This window comes from Eleutherodactylus coqui, chromosome 1, assembly GCF_035609145.1.
Source record: "Eleutherodactylus coqui strain aEleCoq1 chromosome 1, aEleCoq1.hap1, whole genome shotgun sequence".
NCBI lineage: Eukaryota > Metazoa > Chordata > Amphibia > Anura > Eleutherodactylidae > Eleutherodactylus > Eleutherodactylus coqui.
In genome coordinates, this window is record NC_089837.1 from 153,187,503 (window position 1) to 153,211,358 (window position 23,856).

The 23,856-nt window shown below is 44.8% G+C and overlaps 1 protein-coding gene across 1 annotated transcript in view; it reads left to right on the forward strand.

The window, feature by feature from the left end:
* Window positions 1–23,856, forward strand: part of LOC136627036 (probable cation-transporting ATPase 13A4) — a 218,476-nt gene that overhangs the window by 78,039 nt on the left and 116,581 nt on the right. The window contains exons 10-15 of the mRNA XM_066601991.1: window positions 4,092–4,262; window positions 15,114–15,271; window positions 16,330–16,518; window positions 18,030–18,091; window positions 18,423–18,573; window positions 21,169–21,255. Of these exons, the coding sequence (XP_066458088.1) occupies window positions 4,092–4,262; window positions 15,114–15,271; window positions 16,330–16,518; window positions 18,030–18,091; window positions 18,423–18,573; window positions 21,169–21,255 (818 nt within the window). The remainder of the gene's footprint in view (window positions 1–4,091; window positions 4,263–15,113; window positions 15,272–16,329; window positions 16,519–18,029; window positions 18,092–18,422; window positions 18,574–21,168; window positions 21,256–23,856) is intronic.

Below are 23,856 nucleotides of genomic sequence, written 5' to 3' on the forward strand. Positions count from 1 at the left end.
GCAGAATTCCTCACCAAAATCTGCAGGTCTAACTGCAGATTTTGATTTAGAATTGAGACAGGCTTTAATTAATTTTCAATTCTGCGGGTTTCTGTGAAATTTAGGGCGGCCTATTCCATCCTGTGTGAAATGTTCCTAAGGCATTAAAACCTACTTGCAATTCTGCATCAAAACCCACAATTAGATCTGTGGACTTTGGCATGCAATTCCACAGCTGTGGAGTTGGGTGCATCCTGCATCCTAATTTGAGCTTATGTGAAAGGTCCCTGAAGATGCATTCACTCTTCCATTAGGACTGTCAGTTAGGCCTTAGTCACACGGGCGTTTTTTCACGCGATTTGCGCATCGCATGACGGATGCGCATGCGCAAATCGCGTGACCGGCGCCGAAAAATCGCCCGAAAATCTGCTCCTAGCCGCGTTTCATTAGAAACGGGCCGGAGCTGTCCAGCGCATTGCATTCAATGGAGCCGGCAATACAGCCGGCTCCATTGAATGCAAGCGCTGCGGGCGAGTGTGGGATGAATTGTCGGGAAGGGGTTAAATATATAACCCCTTCCCTGCAATGCATCCTGAAAAGTGAAAAAATAAAAAAAATGTATGTACTTACCTGCTCCTGGCAGCCCGAGATCCCCGCGGCCGTCCTGCAGTGGGTGTGAAGGGGGTGTGACTCAGGCTTGCCCCTGATTGGCTCAGCGCTGAGCCAATCAGAGGCAAGTCTCAGTCACACCCATTCATGAATTCATGAATGGGTGTGACTGAGATCAGCCTCTGATTGGCTCAGGCTGAGCCAATCAGGGGCAAGCCTGAGTCACACCCCCTTCACACCCACTGCAGGACGGCCGCGGGGATCTCAGGCTGCCGGGAGCAGGTGAGTACATCCTTTTTTTTAATTTTTTCACTTTTCAGGATGCATTGCAGGGAAGGGGTTATATATTTAACCCCTTCCCGACAATTAACCCCGCGCACGCCGGCAGCCCATTGCTTTCAATGGAGCGGCTGTATTGCCGCTCCATTGAATTCAATGGGCAAACATCGTTCTTCTTTGCCACAGCTGTTCCAGCTGTGGCAGAGAAGAATGATTTGTCTTCTATATGTTCTCAGTGGGGTCGCCGCTGCTGCCGCCGGCCCCATTGAGCGCATATAGAGAAGAGAACAGGAATCGCAGATAGGTGCGATCTGCGATTTCTGTTCTCTAATTTATCGGACGAGCGCATAAAAAGCGCTCATGTGTCCGATACCATTGCAAAGCAATGGTTTTAAAAAATCGCCGGACGCATGCGCATGCGCAAATCGCGGCAATAAACGCCCGTGTGACTGAGCCCTTAGGGTGGATTCAGATGAGCGTGGGTGCCTGAACAAGGGAAATTTCTTCCCCTTCTCTGGCTTTTCAAATAATGTGCCAGAGTGCAGCTGTTGACAAAGGTTACTGTAGCCGAAACGCGTTCAGCGTGGACCTGTGAGCTGTATGCTTTTTATTCAATAAAGTATGGAAAAAAATTTTTAACGGTAGTAGCTCCTCTCCACTTCTATTTTTTTGTATATGTTATTACCCCCATTAAAACGTAACTTTTTTATTATACAACTTAGGCTGCCTGAACACGGGCAGATTTGCATTGCGAAATCCGGAGCGGGCGTCCACCTCTGCATTCTGCAGCAAATGCAGCCCATAGCATGCTATGGAAATACGCAATTTCATGTCCAGGAGCGGAAATCAATTGTGATTTTCCACTTGCGGAGAACAAATCGTAGTATCCTGAGATTTTGTGCGAACTCCATCCAGCGGCCATTCCACAATTATAATTGCAAAATTGTGGCGGGATCCGCATCATTGCCCAGCAGATCCGCAGCACAGGAAGGAAGACGCCGGACAGGTACGCAGGGGTCACCGGTTGGGCACCGGTTCGAATTACGCTGCGGGATTAGACCCAGCCATGTGCAAGCGGCCTTAGAACTATCTTATTTGTTTGCAATAAAATTTGTAGGCGGTATTTGCAGTATGCTCTAGGCTCCTAAAGACTGCAACATGACTAAGATATACTGTATTCCTGACGGATGACCTATATATATGTGCAAATGCTAGCTGCCACTAAAATTCAGAAATACTATAGCCACTTTGACATGTCTTGCTACAGCAGCAGCTTCTTCAGAGGACTGAATGGTCAAACAGGTCCAAGCCTGGGGACTTGGCATGGGGTGAAGTAGTGTGTGTGTGTGGGGGGGGGGGGGATATGAAGGCTGACTGGTGCAGACTGGCTGCTGTGTGTCAGTGACTGGGAGGAAGAGGAGGTGGTGGTACTTGAGATATGCTGTGTCATCCATTCTATGATGTGTTCCATGTGCTGTGGATGTAATGTATGGGCAGAATTAATTTTAAAGAATAGCAGTGTGCTTGCTTCATCATCTGCAGACCGTGGAGCTATTGTTTCAGTGGGTGTTGTGTCTTACCGTTGCTGGATTGGACCCGAAAGTGTAATAGCCAAGCCGGACACTGGAGAGTAGTTAGAATAGCCAGGAGTCGTTATCGGGAAGTCACGGTATGCAGTACAAATGGGATGAGACGGAAGCTTAGTCAATGGAAGCCAAAGGTCAGCACTAGTATCAGTATGCAGTACAGGAGCAGAAGAAACAGGAACTTGATCAAGGTGGTGGAACACAATACTCAAGCATTGAGGGAGTTGCAAAGCCAGGCTTTTGTAGGAGATGCAATCAAAATAAGAGGTGGAACAGGAGGTAGGGGCTAGATAACTGGGATCAGAGAACAAGGCAGGAAAGTAACAGAGACATATACAGGAAGGTGTTCACAAGCAGGATAGCTCAATAAGAAGGGTCAGTGCTTGCATTAAAAGAGGTTCCCAATTCAAGTCCTAACAGTGGGAGCCACTTGCAGTGCCAACTTGGCTCATCCTCTACTACTGACACATCCCCTACCCCTTTCTTCATGTTTACTTTTTATTTATTTATTTTTATTCAGGGTCTTTCTTGTTTATTTTTTAGTGTAGTTTTATGGAACCTATCAGCTAACTTTGTAGTTTCCAGAAAACCACTACTAGCTGTGTATGGCCTGAGTGTTTTCTTTTTGTTTTATATTAACCAAAAAAGCACTGCCAACCACATAAGCCGCCGTCCCTTTGAAGCACGATACATTAGAACAGAAGGCCACGGAATACAGCTTGTATGTTTATGAGTTGTTCCTGTTTGGCCCCGCATAATTGAATTCCCCAAACCTCACTGCTAGCTGTGTAAGATCTGCAAACAATATTGCCCATGTCAAAGCATGTCTGTCTGCTTTGCTGCTACATACGTTGACAGCAGCAGAAACATACCTTTTCCCAATATACAGACCACTTTTCGTATAACAACGTAAACGTGATGCAGCAACTTTTCTACTCCCTCCAGTAGAACCCTGTTTAAGTTCTCAAAGCTTTGTAAGTTCTGTGCAAGCTTTCATAACCAGCAGAAATAGATCCTCTGTAGAATATCTGAAAATATTGCAGAAAAAAAATTGTATGTAGCTCCAGCCCAAAACTAGCAGAATGCAGATCCTCCAAATTGCCTGATCTGTAGGAACTTATATAATTTCTGTACTTTTGCTTTCAGTCTGTGTGTCCTGACAGATTGGAAAATGGCATGTATGGTGATCGGGTACCCTTTTGTGATTATTTATTAAGGATTCTTCAAGGTACCCTTCAGACTTTATAATGAATCATTTAATGTATAGTTTATCACCCTGCTCTTTGTTAAAGGGTTATGCAGGAATAAAAAGAACATTTCAAACTATCAAGATGGAAAAATATATAGAAAAAATCATACTCACCTGGCCCAATCCCCCAATGCTGCCATCCTATTAGCTGCAGCAGTCACATATAGCTGTGTCTTAACATCATCACTGCTGTAGCTTGAAGTGCCTGAAAACCAGTTGGCGACTCAGCACTGGCAGAACGTGATCAGTTGAGGTGAGGATGGCCTTTTAAGGTTTTTCCATCACTTTCAGATGGCTTGATACAGTTGGTCACTAGTTATTCCAAGGAATGGGGAAACTCGCTAACAGATTATTTACAGCAATATATGTCTTTACTTTTGAATTTCAAGGTGAAAGTGTTCCTGTGACAAAGACTCCTCTCCCAAACATTATCAACTCCACTCCATGGATGGTACATAGTGGTGATGACTACAAAAAACATGTTCTTTATTGTGGAACTGAGGTTATTCAGACTAAAAGAAATAGTCAAGACCTTGTAAAAGCTGTTGTCCTACAAACTGGTGAGTGTACTGATTTTCACACATGCACTGGCATAACTATAGGGGATGCGGTTGCACGCGGGCCCAAGAGCCTTAGGGGGCCCATAAGCCCAGTATTATGAATAAAGCATTATAGTTAGGGGCCCTATTACAGGTTTTGCATTGGGGCCCAGAAGCTTCCAGTTACACTTCTGCACACATGTATATGGTTTATAAACTGCTTGAAAGGGTTCTCCACTTCAAACTTTCCTGTTTTGTTAGATGTATCTACCAAAGATAGATTGATCACATGTGGTGGGAACCCCAGCAATCAGCCATGTGGGAATCTGGCAGTGGGTTTCAATCACCCTGCAATTCCACCACAAGGAAACCTAACATGTCACTATTTAACTCTAAACTAATATCTGACTGCTATTATTTTTCTTAAAAGTATGCTATATAATAAATGAATTACTGCACTACATTAAAGGGGTATTCCCAGGATTACATCGCTGGTTTATTGTGTTCTATGTCACAAAACTTTGATCTTGTCAAATACAATAAATAAACAAAGTTGCACGATTTGCTAGTTTTTAGCTCCATAAAATCCACAACCCAACCCTCTATTTACTCTTGGCTGCCAGAGGATATGACCTCTGGTAAATCTTTGCTTGCTAGTCAAGCAAGCTCACATTATCTCACATGAGCTGTAATGTAAAAAGTTGATTGAGTATAGCTGGAAAACCGTGTATGCCGAGTTTCAGCTACTACCATGATGGATGAGCATTGCTCTCCCTTTCACCCCTATGTTCTTTTCAGAGTGGGTAAACCATGCTTGCAGAGTTTTCCCAACCTCAGTGCCAGGTGAACATGTACAGAGAGGAGCTCCTTTCCTCTCTGATCACTCTATGCAATATTCATGGAAGCGCTTCCTGGCGGTATTAGTGGCATGACAACTGAACGTGAATCCAAGACCGTACTTAAAAACACCAATCAGAAAAATAATTTAAATAAAATAGGGATTGCTGTATCTATCTCCTTTGGGAACCCCTTCCCTGCTAACAGAGGACAACATTATGATCTGTTATGTCCCTGCTGCCATTAGCGTATTCTTACACTGTAAAACTGTACCAATCACTGCTTGAGTTGTCAAAAGCTCATTCTGATTGGTCAGAAAGCTACTTTAAGGTATAACTTTAAAGAACTTATTGACACACTTAACATAGCATCCAAGCTATGCGAACAGTCAGAAGTAGGACCCGGCAAAACCAATCAGGGGATTTAAATGCGGCTGTCAGAACTGACAAAGGAATTTACACGGTTAATAGCCATGATCAGCGTCCTATTTTATTAAGGGGTTAAAGAAGCCCAATTTTTTTTTCTGAAGAAAATCTGACAGCACACAAAGAGCATATGAATGCAATCCATTTGTGGTGTATCCCCATTGACTCGAATTTTCTGGTTTTATTCTCAAATCTCATTAGATTAGTGCATGCCATGAGTTTTTTCTCACAGTCCAGGGTGGCCATGTAATAAACTGATGTGTATCTTGCCACATGGACTACACAATGAGAAGAAAATGCTAGTGTGCTGGAGGCCTAAACAGAATATTCCAGGTGGAGGAATTAGAATTACTGCTAGCTCTAGAAATAACAGTAGTATTGGAAATAATCATATAATGGCAGTTGACATTAAGGTGAAAAAGAAACATGAAAAACTGTCAGACGACTCCAGAAGGTATGAAAGTGACTGAGGGGAAGTCCTGGAGCTGTTCCAAGCTATGAATTGGCCCAGAAAGGGCTAGATGTGTCAGGCTTAGCTTGGATTGCACTTGCTAGCAGTGGAGATAGCAGGATATTAGAGATGAGCGAACACCAAAATGTTCGGGTGTTCGTTATTCGTAACGAACTTCCCGTGATGCTCGAGGGTTCGTTTCGAACAACGAACCCCATTGAAGTCAATGGGCGACCAGAACATTTTTGTATTTTGCCGATGCTCGCTAAGGTTTTCATGTGTGAAAATCTGGGCAATTCAGGAAAGTGATGGGAATGACACAGTGACGGATAGGGCAGGCGAGGGGCTACATGTTGGGCTGCATCCTAAGTTCACAGGTCCCACTATTAAGCCACAATAGCGGCAAGAGTGGGCCCCCCCCCCCTCCCAACAACTTTTACTTCTGAAAAGCGCTCATTAGCATGGCATACCTTTGCTAAGCACCACACTACCTCCAACAAAGCACAATCACTGCCTGCATGACACTCCACTGCCACTTCTCCTGAGTTACATGCTGCCCAACCGCACCCCCTCCCCCCCACAGCGCACACCAAAGTGTCCCTGCGCAGCCTTCAGCTGCCCTCATGCCACACCACGCTCATGTCTATTTAGAATTGCGTCTGCCATGACGAGGGACCGCAGGCATACACTGCAGAGGTTGGCACGGCTAGGCAGCGACCCTCTTTAAAAGTGGCGGAGCGATAGCCCACAATGCTGTACAGAAGCAATGAGAAATAGAATCCTGTGCCACCGCCATCTGGAGCTGCACACGTGGGCATAGCAATGGGGAACCTATGTGCCACACACTATTCATTCTGTCAAGGTGTCTGCATGCCCCAGTCAGACCGGGCTTTTTAATTCATAGACACAGGCAGGTACAACTCCCTATTGTGAAGTCCCTGTCGACCCACAGCATGGGTGGCTCCCTGGAACCCACCGGCGGTACACAAAAATATCCCATTGCATTGCCCAACACAGCTGAGGTAGTAATGTCGTGCGTAATACAGGTGGGCTTCGGCCCACACTGCATGCCCCAGTCAGACTGGGATTCTTTACAAGTGGACACATGTAGGTTTAACTCCCTGTGGACCCACTGCCTGGGTGGGTGCCAGGAAGCCACCGGCGGTACATAGAAATATCCCATTGCATTGCCCAACACAGCTGAGGTAGTAATGTCGTGCGTAATACAGGTGTGCTTCGGCCCACACTGCATGCCCCAGTCAGACTGGGATTCTTTACAAGTGGACACATGTAGGTTTAACTCCCTGTGGACCCACTGCCTGGGTGGGTGCCAGGAAGCCACCGGCGGTACATAGAAATATCCCATTGCATTGCCCAACACAGCTGAGGTAGTAATGTCGTGCGTAATACAGGTGGGCTTCGGCCCACACTGCATGCCCCGGTCAGACGGGTTCTTTAGAAGTGTACAGATGTATTAAAAACTCAGTGTGCACCTACAGCATGGGTGGCTCCCTGGAACCCACCGGCGGTACACAAAAATATCCCATTGCATTGCCCAACACAGCTGAGGTAACGTCAGCTGTAATGCAGGTGGGCTAAAAATTAATTTGATTACACTGTAGGCGAGGGCCCACACAAATTGCTGTATCAACAGTACTAATGTACATCCCAAAAATTGGCCATGGCCAGCCAAGAGGGCAGGTGAAACCCATTAATCGCTTTGGTTAATGTGGCTTAAGTGGTAACTAGGCCTGGAGGCAGCCCAGTGTAACGAAAAATTGGTTCAAGTTAAAGTTCCAATGCTTTTAAGCGCATTGAAACTTATAAAAATTGTTCTGAAAAATTATTTGAGTGAGCCTTGTGGCCCTAAGAAAAATTGCCCGTTCAGCGTGATTACGTGAGGTTTCAGGAGGTGGAGCAGGAGGAGGAGGAGGAGGAATATTAGACACAGATTGATGAAGCAGAAATGTCCCCGTTTTGGATGGTGAGAGAGAACGTAGCTTCCATCCGCGGGTGCAGCCTACGTATTGCTTACGTATCGCTGCTGTCCGCTGGTGGAGAACAGAAGTCTGGGGAAATCCAGCCTTTGTTCATCTTGATGAGTGTTAGCCTGTCGGCACTGTCGGTTGACAAGCGGCTACGCTTATCTGTGATGATTCCCCCAGCCGCACTAAACACCCTCTCCGACAACACGCTAGCCGCAGGACAAGCAAGCACCTCAAGGGCATACAGGGCTAGTTCAGGCCACGTGTCCAGCTTCGACACCCAGTAGTTGTAGGGGGCAGAGGCGTCACCAAGGATGGTCGTGCGATCCGCTACGTACTCCCTCACCATCCTTTTGCAGTGCTCCCGCCGACTCAGCCGTGACTGGGGAGCGGTGACACAGTCTTGGTGGGGAGCCATAAAGCTGGCCAGGCCCTTAAAGACTGTTGCACTGCCTGGGATGTACATGCTGCTCGATCTACGCACATCCCCTGCAACATGGCCCTCGGAACTGCGCCTTCTGCCACTAGCGCTGTCGGCTGGGAATTTTACCATCAGCTTGTCCGCAAGGGTCCTGTGGTATAGCAACACTCTCGAACCCCTTTCCTCTTCGGGAATCAGAGTGGGCAGGTTCTCCTTATACCGTGGATCGAGCAGTGTGTACACCCAGTAATCCGTCGTGGCCAGAATGCGTGCAACGCGAGGGTCACGAGAAAGGCATCCTAACATGAAGTCAGCCATGTGTGCCAGGGTACCTGTACGCAACACATGGCTGTCTTCACTAGGAAGATCACTTTCAGGATCCTCCTCCTCCTCCTCCTCCTCCTCAGGCCATACACGCTGAAAGGATGACAGGCAATCAGCCGGTGTACCGTCAGCAGCGGGCCAAGCTGTCTCTTCCCCCTCCTCCTCATCCTCCTCATGCTCCTCCTCCTCCTCCTGTACGCGCTGAGAAATAGACAGGAGGGTGCCCTGACTATCCAGCGGCATACTGTCTTCCCCCGCCCCCGTTTCCGAGCGCAAAGCAGCTGCCTTTATGGTTTGCAGGGAATTTCTCAAGATGCATAGCAGAGGAATGGTGACGCTAATGATTGTAGCATCGCCGCTCACCACCTGGGTAGACTCCTCAAAATTACCAAGGACATGGCAGATGTCTGCCAACCAGGCCCACTCTTCTGAAAGGAATTGAGGAGGCTGACTCCCACTGCGCCGCCCATGTTGGAGTTGGTATTCGACTATAGCTCTCCGTTGTTCATAGAGCCTGGCCAACATGTGGAGCGTAGAGTTCCACCGTGTGGGCACGTCGCACAGCAGTCGGTGCACTGGCAGCTTAAAGTGATGTTGCAGGGTGCGCAGGGTGGCAGCGTCCGTGTGGGACTTGCGGAAATGTGCGCAGAGCCGGCGCGCCTTTACGAGCAGGTCTGACAAGCGTGGGTAGCTTTTCAGAAACCGCTGAACCACCAAATTAAAGACGTGGGCCAGGCATGGCACGTGCGTGAGGCTGCCAAGCTGCAGAGCCGCCACCAGGTTACGGCCGTTGTCACACACGACCATGCCCGGTTGGAGGCTCAGCGGCGCAAGCCAGCGGTCGGTCTGCTGTGTCAGACCCTGCAGCAGTTCGTGGGCCGTGTGCCTCTTATCGCCTAAGCTGAGTAGTTTCAGCACGGCCTGCTGACGCTTGCCCACCGCTGTGCTGCCACACCGCGCGACACCGACTGCTGGCGACATGCTGCTGCTAACACATCTTGATTGTGAGACAGAGGAGGAGGAGGAGGAGGAGGGTGCTTTAGTGGAGGAAGCATACACCTCCGCAGATACCAGCACCGAGCTGGGGCCCGCAATTCTGGGGGTGGGTAGGACGTGAGCGGTCCCAGGCTCTGACTCTGTCCCAGCCTCCACTAAATTCACCCAATGTGCCGTCAGGGAGATGTAGTGGCCCTGCCCGCCTGTGCTTGTCCACGTGTCCGTAGTTAAGTGGACCGTGGCAGTAACCGCGTTGGTGAGGGCGCGCACAATGTTGCGGGAGACGTGGTCGTGCAGGGCTGGGACGGCACATCGGGAAAAGTAGTGGCGACTGGGAACTGAGTAGCGCGGGGCCGCCGCCTCCATGATACTTTTGAAGGACTCCGTTTCCACAACCCTATACGGCAGCATCTCAAGGCTGATGAATTTTGCGATGCGGACGGTTAACGTTTGAGCGTGCGGGTGCGTGGCGGCGTACTTGCGCTTGCGCTCGAACACTTGCGCAAGCGACGGCTGAACGGTGCGCTGAACTACACTGCTGGATGGGGCCGAGGACAGCGGAGATGAGGGTGTGGGTGCAGGCCATGAGGCGGTAGTGCCTGTGTCCTGAGAGGGGGGTTGCATCTCAGTGGCAGGTTGGGGCACAGGGGGAGAGGCAGGGGTGCAAACCGGAGACGGTGAACGGCCTTTGTCCCACCTTGCGGGGTGCTTGGCCATCATATGTCTGCGCATGGTGGTGGTGGTGAGGCTGTTGGTGTTGGCTCCCCGGCTGAGCTTTGCGCGACAAAGGTTGCACACCACTGTTCGTCGGTCGTCAGGCGTCTCTGTGAAAAACTGCCAGACCTTAGAGCACCTCGGCCTACGCAGGGTGGCATGGCGCGAGGGGGCGCTTTGGGAAACACTTGGTGGATTATTCGGTCTGGCCCTGCCTCTACCCCTGGCCACCGCACTGCCTCTTGCAACCTGCCCTGCTGATGCCCTTGACTCCCCCTCTGAAGACCTGTCCTCCTGAGTAAGCGTTGCACACCAGGTGGGGTCAGTCACCTCATCGTCCTGCTGCTCTTCCTCCGAATCCTCTGTGCGCTGCTCCCTGGGACTTACTGCCCTTACTACTACCTCACTGCAAGACAACTGTGTCTGATCGTCATCGTCCTCCTCACCCACAGAAAGTTGTTGAGACAGTTGGCGGAAGTCCCCAGCCTCTTCCCCCGGACCCCGGGAACTTTCGAATGGTTGGGCATCAGTGACGATAAACTCCTCTGGTGGGAGAGGAACCGCTGCTGCCCAATCTAAGCAGGGGCCCGAGAACAGTTCCTGGGAGTGTTCCCGCTCCTGAGCAGGTGTCATTGTAGTGGACTGAGGAGGCTGGGAGGAAGGAGGAGCAGCAGACAGAGGATTCGGATTGGCAGCAGTGGACGGCGCAGAACTGCGGGTAGACGATAGGTTGCTCGAAGCACTTTCTGCCATCCAGGACAGGACCTGCTCACACTGCTCATTTTCTAATAACCGTCTCCCGCGTGGACCCATTAATTGGGCGATGAATGTGGGGACGCCAGAAACGTGCCTCTCTCCTAATCGCGCAGCAGACAGCTGCGACACACCTGGATCAGGAGCTTGGCCTGTGCCCACACCCTCACTTGGCCCTCCGCGTCCTCGGCCACGTCCACGTCCACGTCCTCTAGGCTTACCCCTACCCCTCAGCATGCTGTATTACCAGTGATTAGATTTCCCAGGCAGGAAATAAATTGGCGCAAGACTGCAGGCCAAATATAATTTTTGCCCTTTTTGGAAAACGAAAGGCCCCACTGCCTCTAGTGAATGAATTATCTAAGTTTAATAACTGTGCTGTGTCCCTGCTTATGTGTCACAGAACGTGAGGGTAGCAGAGTTATTATAACTCTTGGAGAGCAGGTATTTTTTTTCCCAATTAAGGAAAGCAAATGGCGAACCCAGCAGTAAAGCGTAGCTGGGTGCGTATGATTTAGCAATGTTTTTCACGCAGCTCACACGTCTACACAGGCGTAAGGACGGACACAGGCTGGACAAATAGATTTGTTTTCAGTTTTTTCCCACCAACAGGCAGCACTGCGTATATTCAATGAACCTGCGAAGTTTAATAACTGCGCTGTGTCCCTGCTTATGTGTCACAGAACGTGAGGGTAGCAGAGTTATTATAACTCTTGGAGAGCAGGTATTTTTTTTTCCCAATTAAGGAAAGCAAATGGCGAACCCAGCAGTAAAGCGTAGCTGGCTGCGTATGATTTAGCAATGTTTTTCACGCAGCTCACACGTCTACACAGGCGTAAGGACGGACACAGGCTGGACAAATAGATTTGTTTTCAGTTTTTTCCCACCAACAGGCAGCACTGCGTATATTCAATGAACCTGCGAAGTTTAATAACTGCGCTGTGTCCCTGCTTATGTGTCACAGAACGTGAGGGTAGCAGAGTTATTATAACTCTTGGAGAGCAGGTATTTTTTTTCCCAATTAAGGAAAGCAAATGGCGAACCCAGCAGTAAAGCGTAGCTGGGTGCGTATGATTTAGCAATGTTTTTCACGCAGCTCACACGTCTACACAGGCGTAAGGACGGACACAGGCTGGACAAATAGATTTGTTTTCAGTTTTTTCCCACCAACAGGCAGCACTGCGTATATTCAATGAACCTGCGAAGTTTAATAACTGCGCTGTGTCCCTGCTTATGTGTCACAGAACGTGAGGGTAGCAGAGTTATTATAACTCTTGGAGAGCAGGTATTTTTTTTTCCCAATTAAGGAAAGCAAATGGCGAACCCAGCAGTAAAGCGTAGCTGGCTGCGTATGATTTAGCAATGTTTTTCACGCAGCTCACACGTCTACACAGGCGTAAGGACGGACACAGGCTGGACAAATAGATTTGTTTTCAGTTTTTTCCCACCAACAGGCAGCACTGCGTATATTCAATGAACCTGCGAAGTTTAATAACTGCGCTGTGTCCCTGCTTATGTGTCACAGAACGTGAGGGTAGCAGAGTTATTATAACTCTTGGAGAGCAGGTATTTTTTTTCCCAATTAAGGAAAGCAAATGGCGAACCCAGCAGTAAAGCGTAGCTGGGTGCGTATGATTTAGCAATGTTTTTCACGCAGCTCACACGTCTACACAGGCGTAAGGACGGACACAGGCTGGACAAATAGATTTGTTTTCAGTTTTTTCCCACCAACAGGCAGCACTGCGTATATTCAATGAACCTGCGAAGTTTAATAACTGCGCTGTGTCCCTGCTTATGTGTCACAGAACGTGAGGGTAGCAGAGTTATTATAACTCTTGGAGAGCAGGTATTTTTTTTCCCAATTAAGGAAAGCAAATGGCGAACCCAGCAGTAAAGCGTAGCTGGGTGCGTATGATTTAGCAATGTTTTTCACGCAGCTCACACGTCTACACAGGCGTAAGGACGGACACAGGCTGGACAAATAGATTTGTTTTCAGTTTTTTCCCACCAACAGGCAGCACTGCGTATATTCAATGAACCTGCGAAGTTTAATAACTGCGCTGTGTCCCTGCTTATGTGTCACAGAACGTGAGGGTAGCAGAGTTATTATAACTCTTGGAGAGCAGGTATTTTTTTTTCCCAATTAAGGAAAGCAAATGGCGAACCCAGCAGTAAAGCGTAGCTGGCTGCGTATGATTTAGCAATGTTTTTCACGCAGCTCACACGTCTACACAGGCGTAAGGACGGACACAGGCTGGACAAATAGATTTGTTTTCAGTTTTTTCCCACCAACAGGCAGCACTGCGTATATTCAATGAACCTGCGAAGTTTAATAACTGCGCTGTGTCCCTGCTTATGTGTCACAGAACGTGAGGGTAGCAGAGTTATTATAACTCTTGGAGAGCAGGTATTTTTTTTTCCCAATTAAGGAAAGCAAATGGCGAACCCAGCAGTAAAGCGTAGCTGGCTGCGTATGATTTAGCAATGTTTTTCACGCAGCTCACACGTCTACACAGGCGTAAGGACGGACACAGGCTGGACAAATAGATTTGTTTTCAGTTTTTTCCCACCAACAGGCAGCACTGCGTATATTCTATGAATAATAACTGTGTTGTGGCCCTGCCTATACAATTCTTTCCCTGCAGTATCAATGGAGGGTGCAATGCTCTGCAGAGGCGATTTTGAGAAGCCCAAAAAAAATGCAGCACAGCCAACAGCAGCCTGGACAGTACTGCACACGGATAAATATGGCCCTAGAAAGGACCGTTGAGGTTCTTGAAGGCTACACTCACTCCTAACACTCTCCCTGCCTATGCAGCACTTCTGTCCCTAATGCCAGGTGCAACGGTCTGCAGAGGCGATTTTGAGAAAAAAAAAAAAATCCCACTGCTAACAGCAGCCAACACACAGCTATCAGTGGCCCTAATAAGGACCTTTGGGGGGTCTTGAAGCCTACACTAACTACCAATTCTTTCCCTACAGCAGCTCCGGTATAAACAGCACTGTCCCTCATCTAACTCACACCGCATCTGAGGCGAGCCGCGGGAGGGGCCGACTTTTATATTAGGCGAACACCTGATCTCGCCAGCCACTCACAGCAGGGGGGTGGTATAGGGCTTAAACGTTGCAGGGGGAAGTTGTAATGCCTTCCCTGTCTTTCAATTGGCCAGAAAAGCGCGCTAACGTCTCAGGGAAGGAAGTGAAAGTAACCAGAACACCGCATGGTGTTCGTCACGAATAACGAACATCCCGAACACCCTAATATTCGCACGAATATCAAGCTCGGACGAACGCGTTCGCTCATCTCTACAGGATATGCATCCAGATAACACGGTTGCGAGATACACTTCAATATATCATATTTTAAAGGAAATAATTAAAAGTTAAGTTTTCAAAAGTACAAAGGAAATAAAGAATTAGACACTTTTTATTGAAATCAATAGGCTTTCCATGTAAATTCATGGAAAAGCCATCTTCCATATTGAGAAAAGACATTGTTTCTAGCCACTCTAGCTAGTAGACAAGGATCTTGAATGTCCGTCTCCCTTTATTAACTTCTAATTATCTAATACGCAGTATTTTCTTAGCCAGACAACCCCTTTAACAGCAAAGATTCCGGAAAATAGTTTAATATTGATGTAGTGAATTACAAACTATGCATCCAAATTAGATGGTATAACGTGCAATTAAATCGGGTAAACCAACTTTTTTAGTTCTCTGACACAGAGATTCTCTGGAGACATTCTTGGGACAGTGTGGGAAATATTTCAATAATATCTATTCGTCTGGATAATCCATTTTAATAACTTCTACTGTACTGTATTTACTAAAACCTTTGTTTTTATTTACAATGTAACTTATCATAATATAGGCATAACTCATAATATCACAAACTTTAAATGTAAGGAAAACATTGGAATTTGATACATTGTTGCATATTTTTTCAATATTTTGTGTTTTTCTTAGGATTCAACACTGCAAAGGGAGATCTAGTAAGAGCCATTCTATATAACAAACCAATGAATGTTAAACTGCATAGAGAGGCCGTTAGGTTTCTTTTAGTAATTATGGCTTTTGCTCTATTTGGAGTTATCTATTCTGCAGCTGTGCACAAAAAGAATGGGGTAAGTATTTTGTTTGACCTGTGGAAGCAAAATATATAAACTATATGAAAAATTAAAACACTGTGACAGTAAATAGTACTTGGTATTGGAAGGTATGGTTACATCAGATACTTCTAGAGATTTTCCTAGGCATATATCTCCAATCAGATCTGCTGCTTTCATTTAGCTTTCCAATGGATATAAGGCTATTTAATTTTATCTAAGAGCAACTTATACATTTGTATATGCGCTCTTTCATCGATTCCGATTCAGTCAGTTTGATGATGGTGGCGTGGGAGATCTTAATAGAAATTGGAATGGGCTTATCAAGGTATGTTGACAAAAACACTCACTAAGTACTGTGAGTTTTACAGTAAAAGCCACGTTCAGATTTCAACAAATCTATGCGCAAGGTACAGAAAAAATCAATGCAGAATTTAAATCTACAGCATGTTAATAGTTTGCTGCTGAATTTCACTACGGAATTCACCCCTTTTAATGAGTACGGTGAATTCTGCAGCAAACCCATAGCAAAATCTGCAGTATATATAACGCTGTAAATTCAGTAGTGTAAAATATACTGTGGACAATATGTCCCATATGGAAATAACCTTAAAGGGGGTTGTAGCAAAATCAGATTTAAGCTCTTATTTAATGGATAAGGGATAAAATATAATCATCGGGGGTCGCAACATTGAGACCCCCATCATCACTGCGGAAGTTTTGCACCCAACTGCAGTGACGTAGAGATTGAATGGGGCGACAGTCACACATGTGCAGTGCTGCTCCATTCATTTCAATTTGGCTTACTAAAATAGTTGAGTACAAGCACAGCTATCTCTAGCAGTTCCATTTAAGATGAGTGAAGCTGTGCCGTGCTTGCATGACAGCCGCTCCATGCAATCGGAGAATGCAGTGATCATGCCATGAGGTGGAGAGCGGGACGCAAGACGCCTGTTCACACCCCCACCTATCAGACTTTTATCAAAGCTGATTTTGGTACAACCTCTTTTATCTGCTGTGCTTTAATGTATTTTGTACAGAATATTTATTCTTTTTTCTGTTTATTGCTTTCTTAGGCCAGTGTCCATGACATTGTAGTAATGTCATTACTGTTGCTAGCAGCTTCAGTAAATGCAGCCCTTCCAGCGTCTATTACAATAAGTCTTTTGCATGGCCAAATAAGACTGAAAAAACTAGGCATCTTCTGCATCAGTCCTCAAAGGATCAATTTAGCTGGACAGCTAAATCTTATATGTTTCGATAAAGTAAGTTTCATTTTGTTCTGTATTTGTATATTTTTATTAAACAAATAATCATTTTATTGGCTTTTTTATGTGAGCTCTAGAATTCTATGAAAAACTGAGCACACTGATGGCATTACAAGGCGTAAAAATAAATAAAGCAGAAAACATACTAGTAAAATTGCAACATAGTATGTTAGGCTGAAAAAAGATAGTTGTCCATCCAGTTTAGCCCCACCCCCCAAAAAAAATTAACCAGAGGAAGTTAAAACCCCCCAATGAGGTAAAAGACAATTCTCATAATTTAAGGATAAAAAATCCTTGCTACCAGACAAGTGATTTTTTTTTGCACGCCTACGTGCACAAAAAAGAAAAATCGTGTCTGTTAGAACCATTGGTTTCCTATAAAGTGTTCACATGTATGTTTTTAAGAGGCGCAAAATACTCGCACCTGCAAAAGATAGGACACGCGTGCCTATAATATGCACCGGTAAGGTCCGTGCTGCGCGTAAAGACATTATGTGCTATTACAGAGGAGACAGGGGATGAGAGGGCTCCTGCAGGGTTCAGTTGATCCTTGCAGGGAGTCCTCTCATCACTGAACAGCGGGAACAAAAAAATACCCTGTCACAGCTGTTACAGCGGACCGCAATGCTATCCCATTGCTTTCAATGCTCATCTGTATTCATCTGTATTCTGGTGGCTGAGGATTGAAAAATCCCCACCTCCAGGAAAGGGCTGCCTCTGATTGGCTGAGCACTGTGACCAATTAGAGGCATCGCTCAGCCATTCATTGAATTCAAGGCACGCAAAACAAAATGCTCATCTGACCAACGCCTCAGAGTCAGGTAATAGAAATAAGCCATGTATCAACAACCCTTCTAAAGTAGTTACTGACTATAACATGCAATACTGTAACACTCAAGAAAGGATCCAGGCCCCTCTTGAACTCCATAGTCTCACTGCTCTTACATTAAAGAACCCATGCTCAGGGTCTTATATGTCCTTCTTGAGTATCGGTTCTCAAAACTTTACTCAATATCCCATGTGAGGTCTGATTATGTTAAGAATTGATGTAAATACTGATCTGAATTGATTGAAATATCAATATTCTCAGAGGTATATAACCTCTTGGTTGAAGCTCTACTGCAAACAAACTTTTTCTTTACTGTAGGAGCAGTGATATTATGGAACTCTCTGCCTAAGGACGTGGTGAGGGTGAACTCACTAAAAGAGTACAAAAGGGGCCTGGACACCTATCTTGAGTGTAACAATATTACATATTATAGTCAGTAATTATTTAGAAGTGTTGATGCAGGGGATTATTCTAATTGCCAGATTTTGAAACCAGGAAGGATTTTTTTTTTCCCCTCAAATGAGAAAATTGGCTTCTACCTCATGTTTTTTTTCTGTCTTGTTCTGGATCAACATTGCGGGGGTAATATGCTGAACTGGATGGACATATGTCTTTTTTTTACATACTATGTCACTATGTAAATCCACATTATAAAAAGTATTGTTCTATCTCTACATAGACTGGTACTTTAACAGAAGACATCTTGGATCTGTATGGTGTTCTTCCTTGTGAGAAAAACTGGTAAGTTTTTGAGAGTAGAGGGAAAAAAGCACAATTGGTGGCAGTGATTGGTAAAACAGTTAATTCCAGAACATTATTATTATTTTAAATCTATAAATAGCACCTTTTTTCCTCAATGGGGTCTTAGGGAACCCCCTACTCTGAATATCTGTCATCCCACCCCTGGTGTCCGCTAACCTTAGTGAATGTTTTTATTGTAATACAATAACAATGTTAACTACTTTTTTAAGCCTTCCACATATTCTCTTCTATTGTTGAAAATTGAAAATTTAGGTTTCTATTATAAGATTTGTAGTTAAATAATGTTATATACACCAACATATATTTTTAGTTTTCAGGATATGATACTTTTCACTTCTTCTAATACTCTATGCTGGTCCCCATTACTTCAAGCAATGGCAAGTTGCCACTCACTTATCAGACTGGATGGACAAGTACAGGGAGATCCAATGGACTTGAAAATGTTTGATGGTACAGGTTGGGTAAGTTACATCTTAAAAACTAATTTATATGTTGACCTTGTAAAAGGTTATAACATTATGCTATGAAATATGCCTTTTTACTTTAGACTTAAGGCCCATTTACTCGTATCGATTATCATTCAAAATTCGTTCAAACAACCGAAAATATTCTATAATTGTTACATGTAAACGCAGGCAATGTGTTCTTTTCATCCGAATGATGATTTTAATATGAATTTAAAATCCATCATTCAGCCACAGAGAGAGAAAGTGTCTCTCAATAAACTGCATGCTGTGTTCTCCACGGGAGCCGTGAGATTACATTGTAACCTGCTGGCAGCCCCGACTAGTGCAATGCAGCTGTGTGCACAGTTGAGCGTGGTATTAATCACACGCTGGGCTCTGCAAGCAGCTCCTGGAGGCACTTTTACATGTAAATCAAGATGATAAAGTGTTAATGGCAATTAGTGGCTATTAACACTTTATGCAAAAAAGATCACTAAAACATTCAATCTTTCAATCCTTTGAAAGATTATCTTTGCGTGTAAATGGGCTTTAATTCTTTACGTTATCTGGACAGTTCCGCAGGTAAAAATTTTCCTGTCAGATCAATATAGTGATGATTTTCTAATGGAAATCCTGAGCAGCCATAGAATATTTCATGTATAATAGTGAAAAACAGACCCTGGGTTGTACAGTATATCATACTAACTTTCAACAAAATGTAAGGGTGGTTGCACAATACAGTATAGTTGGTCATACAACATCATTAACCAGAATTAACTGGATATGACTTACCTTTTTACACTTTTAAAGGTTATGGACACTTTTTCTAACATTTCTTGGAGGCCAAATGCACCTAAAATAAAATGGAGCAACTTTACAAATCGCTTTGATTAAAGATATCCTAACATTTTGAATTCATAGCTTATAAGCAAAACTACATAACTCATTGGTTATAGACTGCAAGCAAACTCTGTGTTCTGATCCTGCAGTTATGTGCTACTTCTTTCCATCCAAAGTACCTTTGTTCTCAGTGGCTGTTTGTTAGCAGGTTGAGGAGCAGGAAGGAGAGCTACCATAAAACGATAGGATTACTATTTGAAAAGATGCTTTCATTTTTATTTTAGATGCATTAGAGCAATAATTGTTTGCAAAATTGTACAAAACCTGTAAGTCCACATGTATAGGAGATGTAGAAAGTACATCTAAAAGACTGAAATTTAGCTAATCAAATTAAATATACATGATTCATATTACAAATCAAGCAGTGCAGTGGAGAAATCCTATGGTGGGAGCCGGTGTAGTCACACAAGTGAAAGTAGAACAATCCAGTATTCGGCCAGGTGCATGAAACCTGAAGCTTTATTTCATCAGTAAAATAACCTCAGTAATGACAAGAAAAAAATCACAGAAAATGGCTATATACTTACTTACATACTGATACAAGAGGGCAGGTAGAAACACCATGTGAAGGAAAATGATGTACAGCCACTCACAAACCCTCCAGGCCTCATGATACGTGTAGTTTACCTTACAGGCGTACAGCCTATTAATGATGCCATATTTCAGTAACAACAAGACATCCTATGTCACTTAAAGGGGTATTCCGGGCACAGACTTACATTCTAAAATCTAACATACATCATCACATTAAATCATTTTGTAATATTAGCTACTTTTTTATGTTTTATCAATGTCACGTAAACCTCCACCTGAAAAATATCTCCTTCCTCTGACATCTTGTCCACATTTGCTACTTCCTCCAACATCCTGTGAGCAGTGCATGATGGGAGGATATGAGCAGAAGCACTGTGCTGTATTGCTCATCTATAATTCAGAGTGCCAGAAGGTCCTGTCTGTCTGTTTCAGTAGGCTCTCTCTGGCACTCCATGTTAGAAGGAGGTTGCTGCTAGTAACTTGCTAGACCTGTGAGCTGGGGGTGGAGCTACAGTGCTGGCCGGTAAACAAGCGCTATGCATGCTTGGAGTTGTAGGTAACAGTGTTGTTTACACTGCGAAGTCATGCATGTAAATAGAGCGGCAGATTGGCAGCTGCATGGGACAAAGAAGAGGGTTCAGAGTAGCATATAAAGGGTATAGGTTGCTGTAACTCCTAGATTTCAGCATTTTTTGTGCCCAGAAAACCCCTTTAAGTGTTTTGAATCTACAGTTTGTACTCATAGCTACTATGCATAACAATCACTAAGGATCAAAATGCATAACAGGCACAGGATGTCCTGTTTTCACACTACATATAGAACCTTTCTCTAGGGATCATTTTAGAAAAATTGAAGGTAGGTGTACATCTAGATTTAGTGTTTGTTAACTCCATCTCCTTGTTTGTCCCAGACACTCTGTCACTTCAAACCCTTCCTGAAGACTAATTTATATAGAATAATTTGTAAGCTCCTCACAGACAAGGCAGTTTATAAAATTATTTATGAGGGTCCAATGGATATTTGCATCATAATGCAGCTCGCTGCTGGCAGGGCAGCATAAAGAAACTTAGCAGATCAACTGATAACTCTGAAGCCACTTACAGAATGGCTGCATGAAAGCATTTTAGGCTTGCATACTGTTTTCACCAGAAATCTAAATTTGATATTTGGAACAGGAACTTGGAGATTATACAACACAAATCAAAGAAGATGGTCCATCAAATAGCTGCACAATGGTAAAGCCTGGACCCAGTGCTTCAAAGGCAAGTCCACTGTATTTTCTTATTGTTACTTTCATTGATAGTATTTGTAACAATCTTAACATGTTACATGTGTTTACCAGGTTTATATCTGCAATATCACGAGTGTAGTGGCCCAGAGTTAGTGGACCCCCCCAGAATGTTCCATGTTTGTCTCGTGTCAATGTCTTGTTAGTGTCTTGTTTGTAGAGTGCATCAAGATATGTGTATTGGATGTCTGCAGGCGTGAAAGAGTTAATGTCTGGGTCATGTCTGGAAAATGTAACATTATGTGCGTATCGTCTGTGGTCCCGTGATAGTGTTATGTATTTATGTTTGCAAGAATGCAAGGAAGGAGAGAGTCAGTGAGTGAGCCACGCGGACACTTCAGAGAGGCTGTCAGATCAGTCCGTGTGTGGAGAACATGGAGGAGCCCGAGCAACTTCCTTGTGCTCATCCTGGGCCCGTTAAACCCAGGAATCCTCGGTACTTCTGCTGAGTGCTGAGAGAGATAGGCTGCTTTACAGCGAGAAGAAGAGCAAATGTAAGTAGTTGCCGGTGGAGAGAAAGTGAGTACTGGGAGTAATGGAACCCACAGATAACTTGGACTGTGGATTGTACGAATACCCTGTGAGCCCCACCAAGATGTCGTACTTGTGAACGGTGATTTCTCCAACCGCTCACAAACTGTTCTGCAATTGTTAGTGACTTTATGCAAATGTTTAAGTAAATGGACAAGATCGACTATTCCCGGTTTTGTTCCAAAATATACTCTTCTGGTGTTGGACTACTTTATTCATTTGCAAGATTCAGCCCTGGAGAAGGAATGGTGGTGTCACGAGTGACAACTGGACTTAGGGTAACCTCCGGTTACTATCCTTTGGGATCTCCCCAACAGTAACTTGCGTCCTGAGCTACCCTTAGTGGGAGGAGATGGTAGAGCCCCGTGTTAAGGCCTTTCTCTACCCCACTGTGTCCTCGGCTGTGGGCCTGCTCCTCGGACGCTGCATGAGCTTTAACAAAAACTGTGTGTTAATGCCCTACTCCTCTCTAATATAAACAGGATTTTGGGAAGTGCTAATGCCCTCCTTTGGGACACATGCTTTGAAATCTACATTTCACAACTAGTGGCTCAGGAGCTATATGTGGCTCTTGAACTACCTGCATTCAGCTATACAGCTGTGGACAACTACAGATACTGTTGAGCACTAATGACAGCAGCAGTGTAATAGCATTACTAGAACTTGATACCTGAGTCAAAACCAAATCACTAGCAGATAACACTAGGATCAGCATTATCTATTACAGTTACATCATGGAGGTTTAGTGTTTGTATGGAGGGAGATCGGGGTTCAACCCCACTTCATACAATGTGGGTACTAGCTGTTTCCTACAGATGATACCCGTTCGCAACAGTTGCAATCAGCACTTCCGCTGATCACAGCTGTTAACCCTCTGATTGCCGCTGTTAATTCTAAGAGCAGCATTTAAATGCCCCATTTGGAATTTCTAAAGGGAGCATAAGATGGTGACAGGCACGCTGGTTAAGGCAATATGTCTGCTGTATGTATCTGTGCAGTAGTAGCAGCCATACATAGAGGACTAAATATGCTCACCTCAGGCAACAGCACCCGGACTTCTTGTTTATTCACCACATTTGAACACACAACATTTTAGCTGAGCCTGTTTCAAGCATATACATAGTGTAATAGTATGTCTAAGACATATATATAGTGTCACCAACTACTGCAATTAAATACGGCGTTCTTACAGATGTAGTAGCGCTAATTTGAAAATCAGGTGTGCAATGAAACTAGCAAAGGCGCAGCACGTGGCGCCACTTTATTTGCTTTGTGTTGTTGTTGCCATTCAATTTGAATACACCATAGTAACATGCTCATGTGAGTATAACGAACAATCTACATAAAAAATAAATAACTAGACCCGTATTATACTTATACTCATTGCGTCAACAATAGTTCTTAATTTTATTGAAAGATGATTGGCTAAATAATAGTAAATAATAATTATCGCCCTGCAAAATGTACTACCCAGGAGCTATAGTGTTTGTTAATATTCAAGATAGATAATACTGTATATGCCCATTGACTAACTCAAACATGGAGGCATGTTGCTTTATTGACGTCTATCCCTGTCCACTTCCCATATGAGCGTTTGTATCCACAGCGCCCATTTCTGTATCACTTCACTTGAACGTTCCTGTCAGTATTGCACATACCTGAGTTCATTCTCCCCGTGAGCGTTTGAACTAAATACTTATATGCTTACATGGGCATGCATACTATGTTAGGCCTTAGTCACACTGGCGTTTATTCGCGCGATTTGCGGATCGCATAACGGATGCGCATCCGCAAATCGCGTGACCGATGCCCAAAAATCGCCCGAAAATCTACTCCTAGCCGCGTTTCATTAGAAACGGGCCAGAGCTGTCCAGCGCATTGCATTCAATGGAGCCGGCAATACAGCCGGCTCCATTGAAAGCAATGCGCTGCGGGCGAGCGCTGGATGAATTGTCGGGAAGGGCTTAAATATATAAGCCCTTCCCTGCAATTCATCCAGAAATGTGTTAAAATAAAAAAAATATATATACTTACCTTGTCCCGG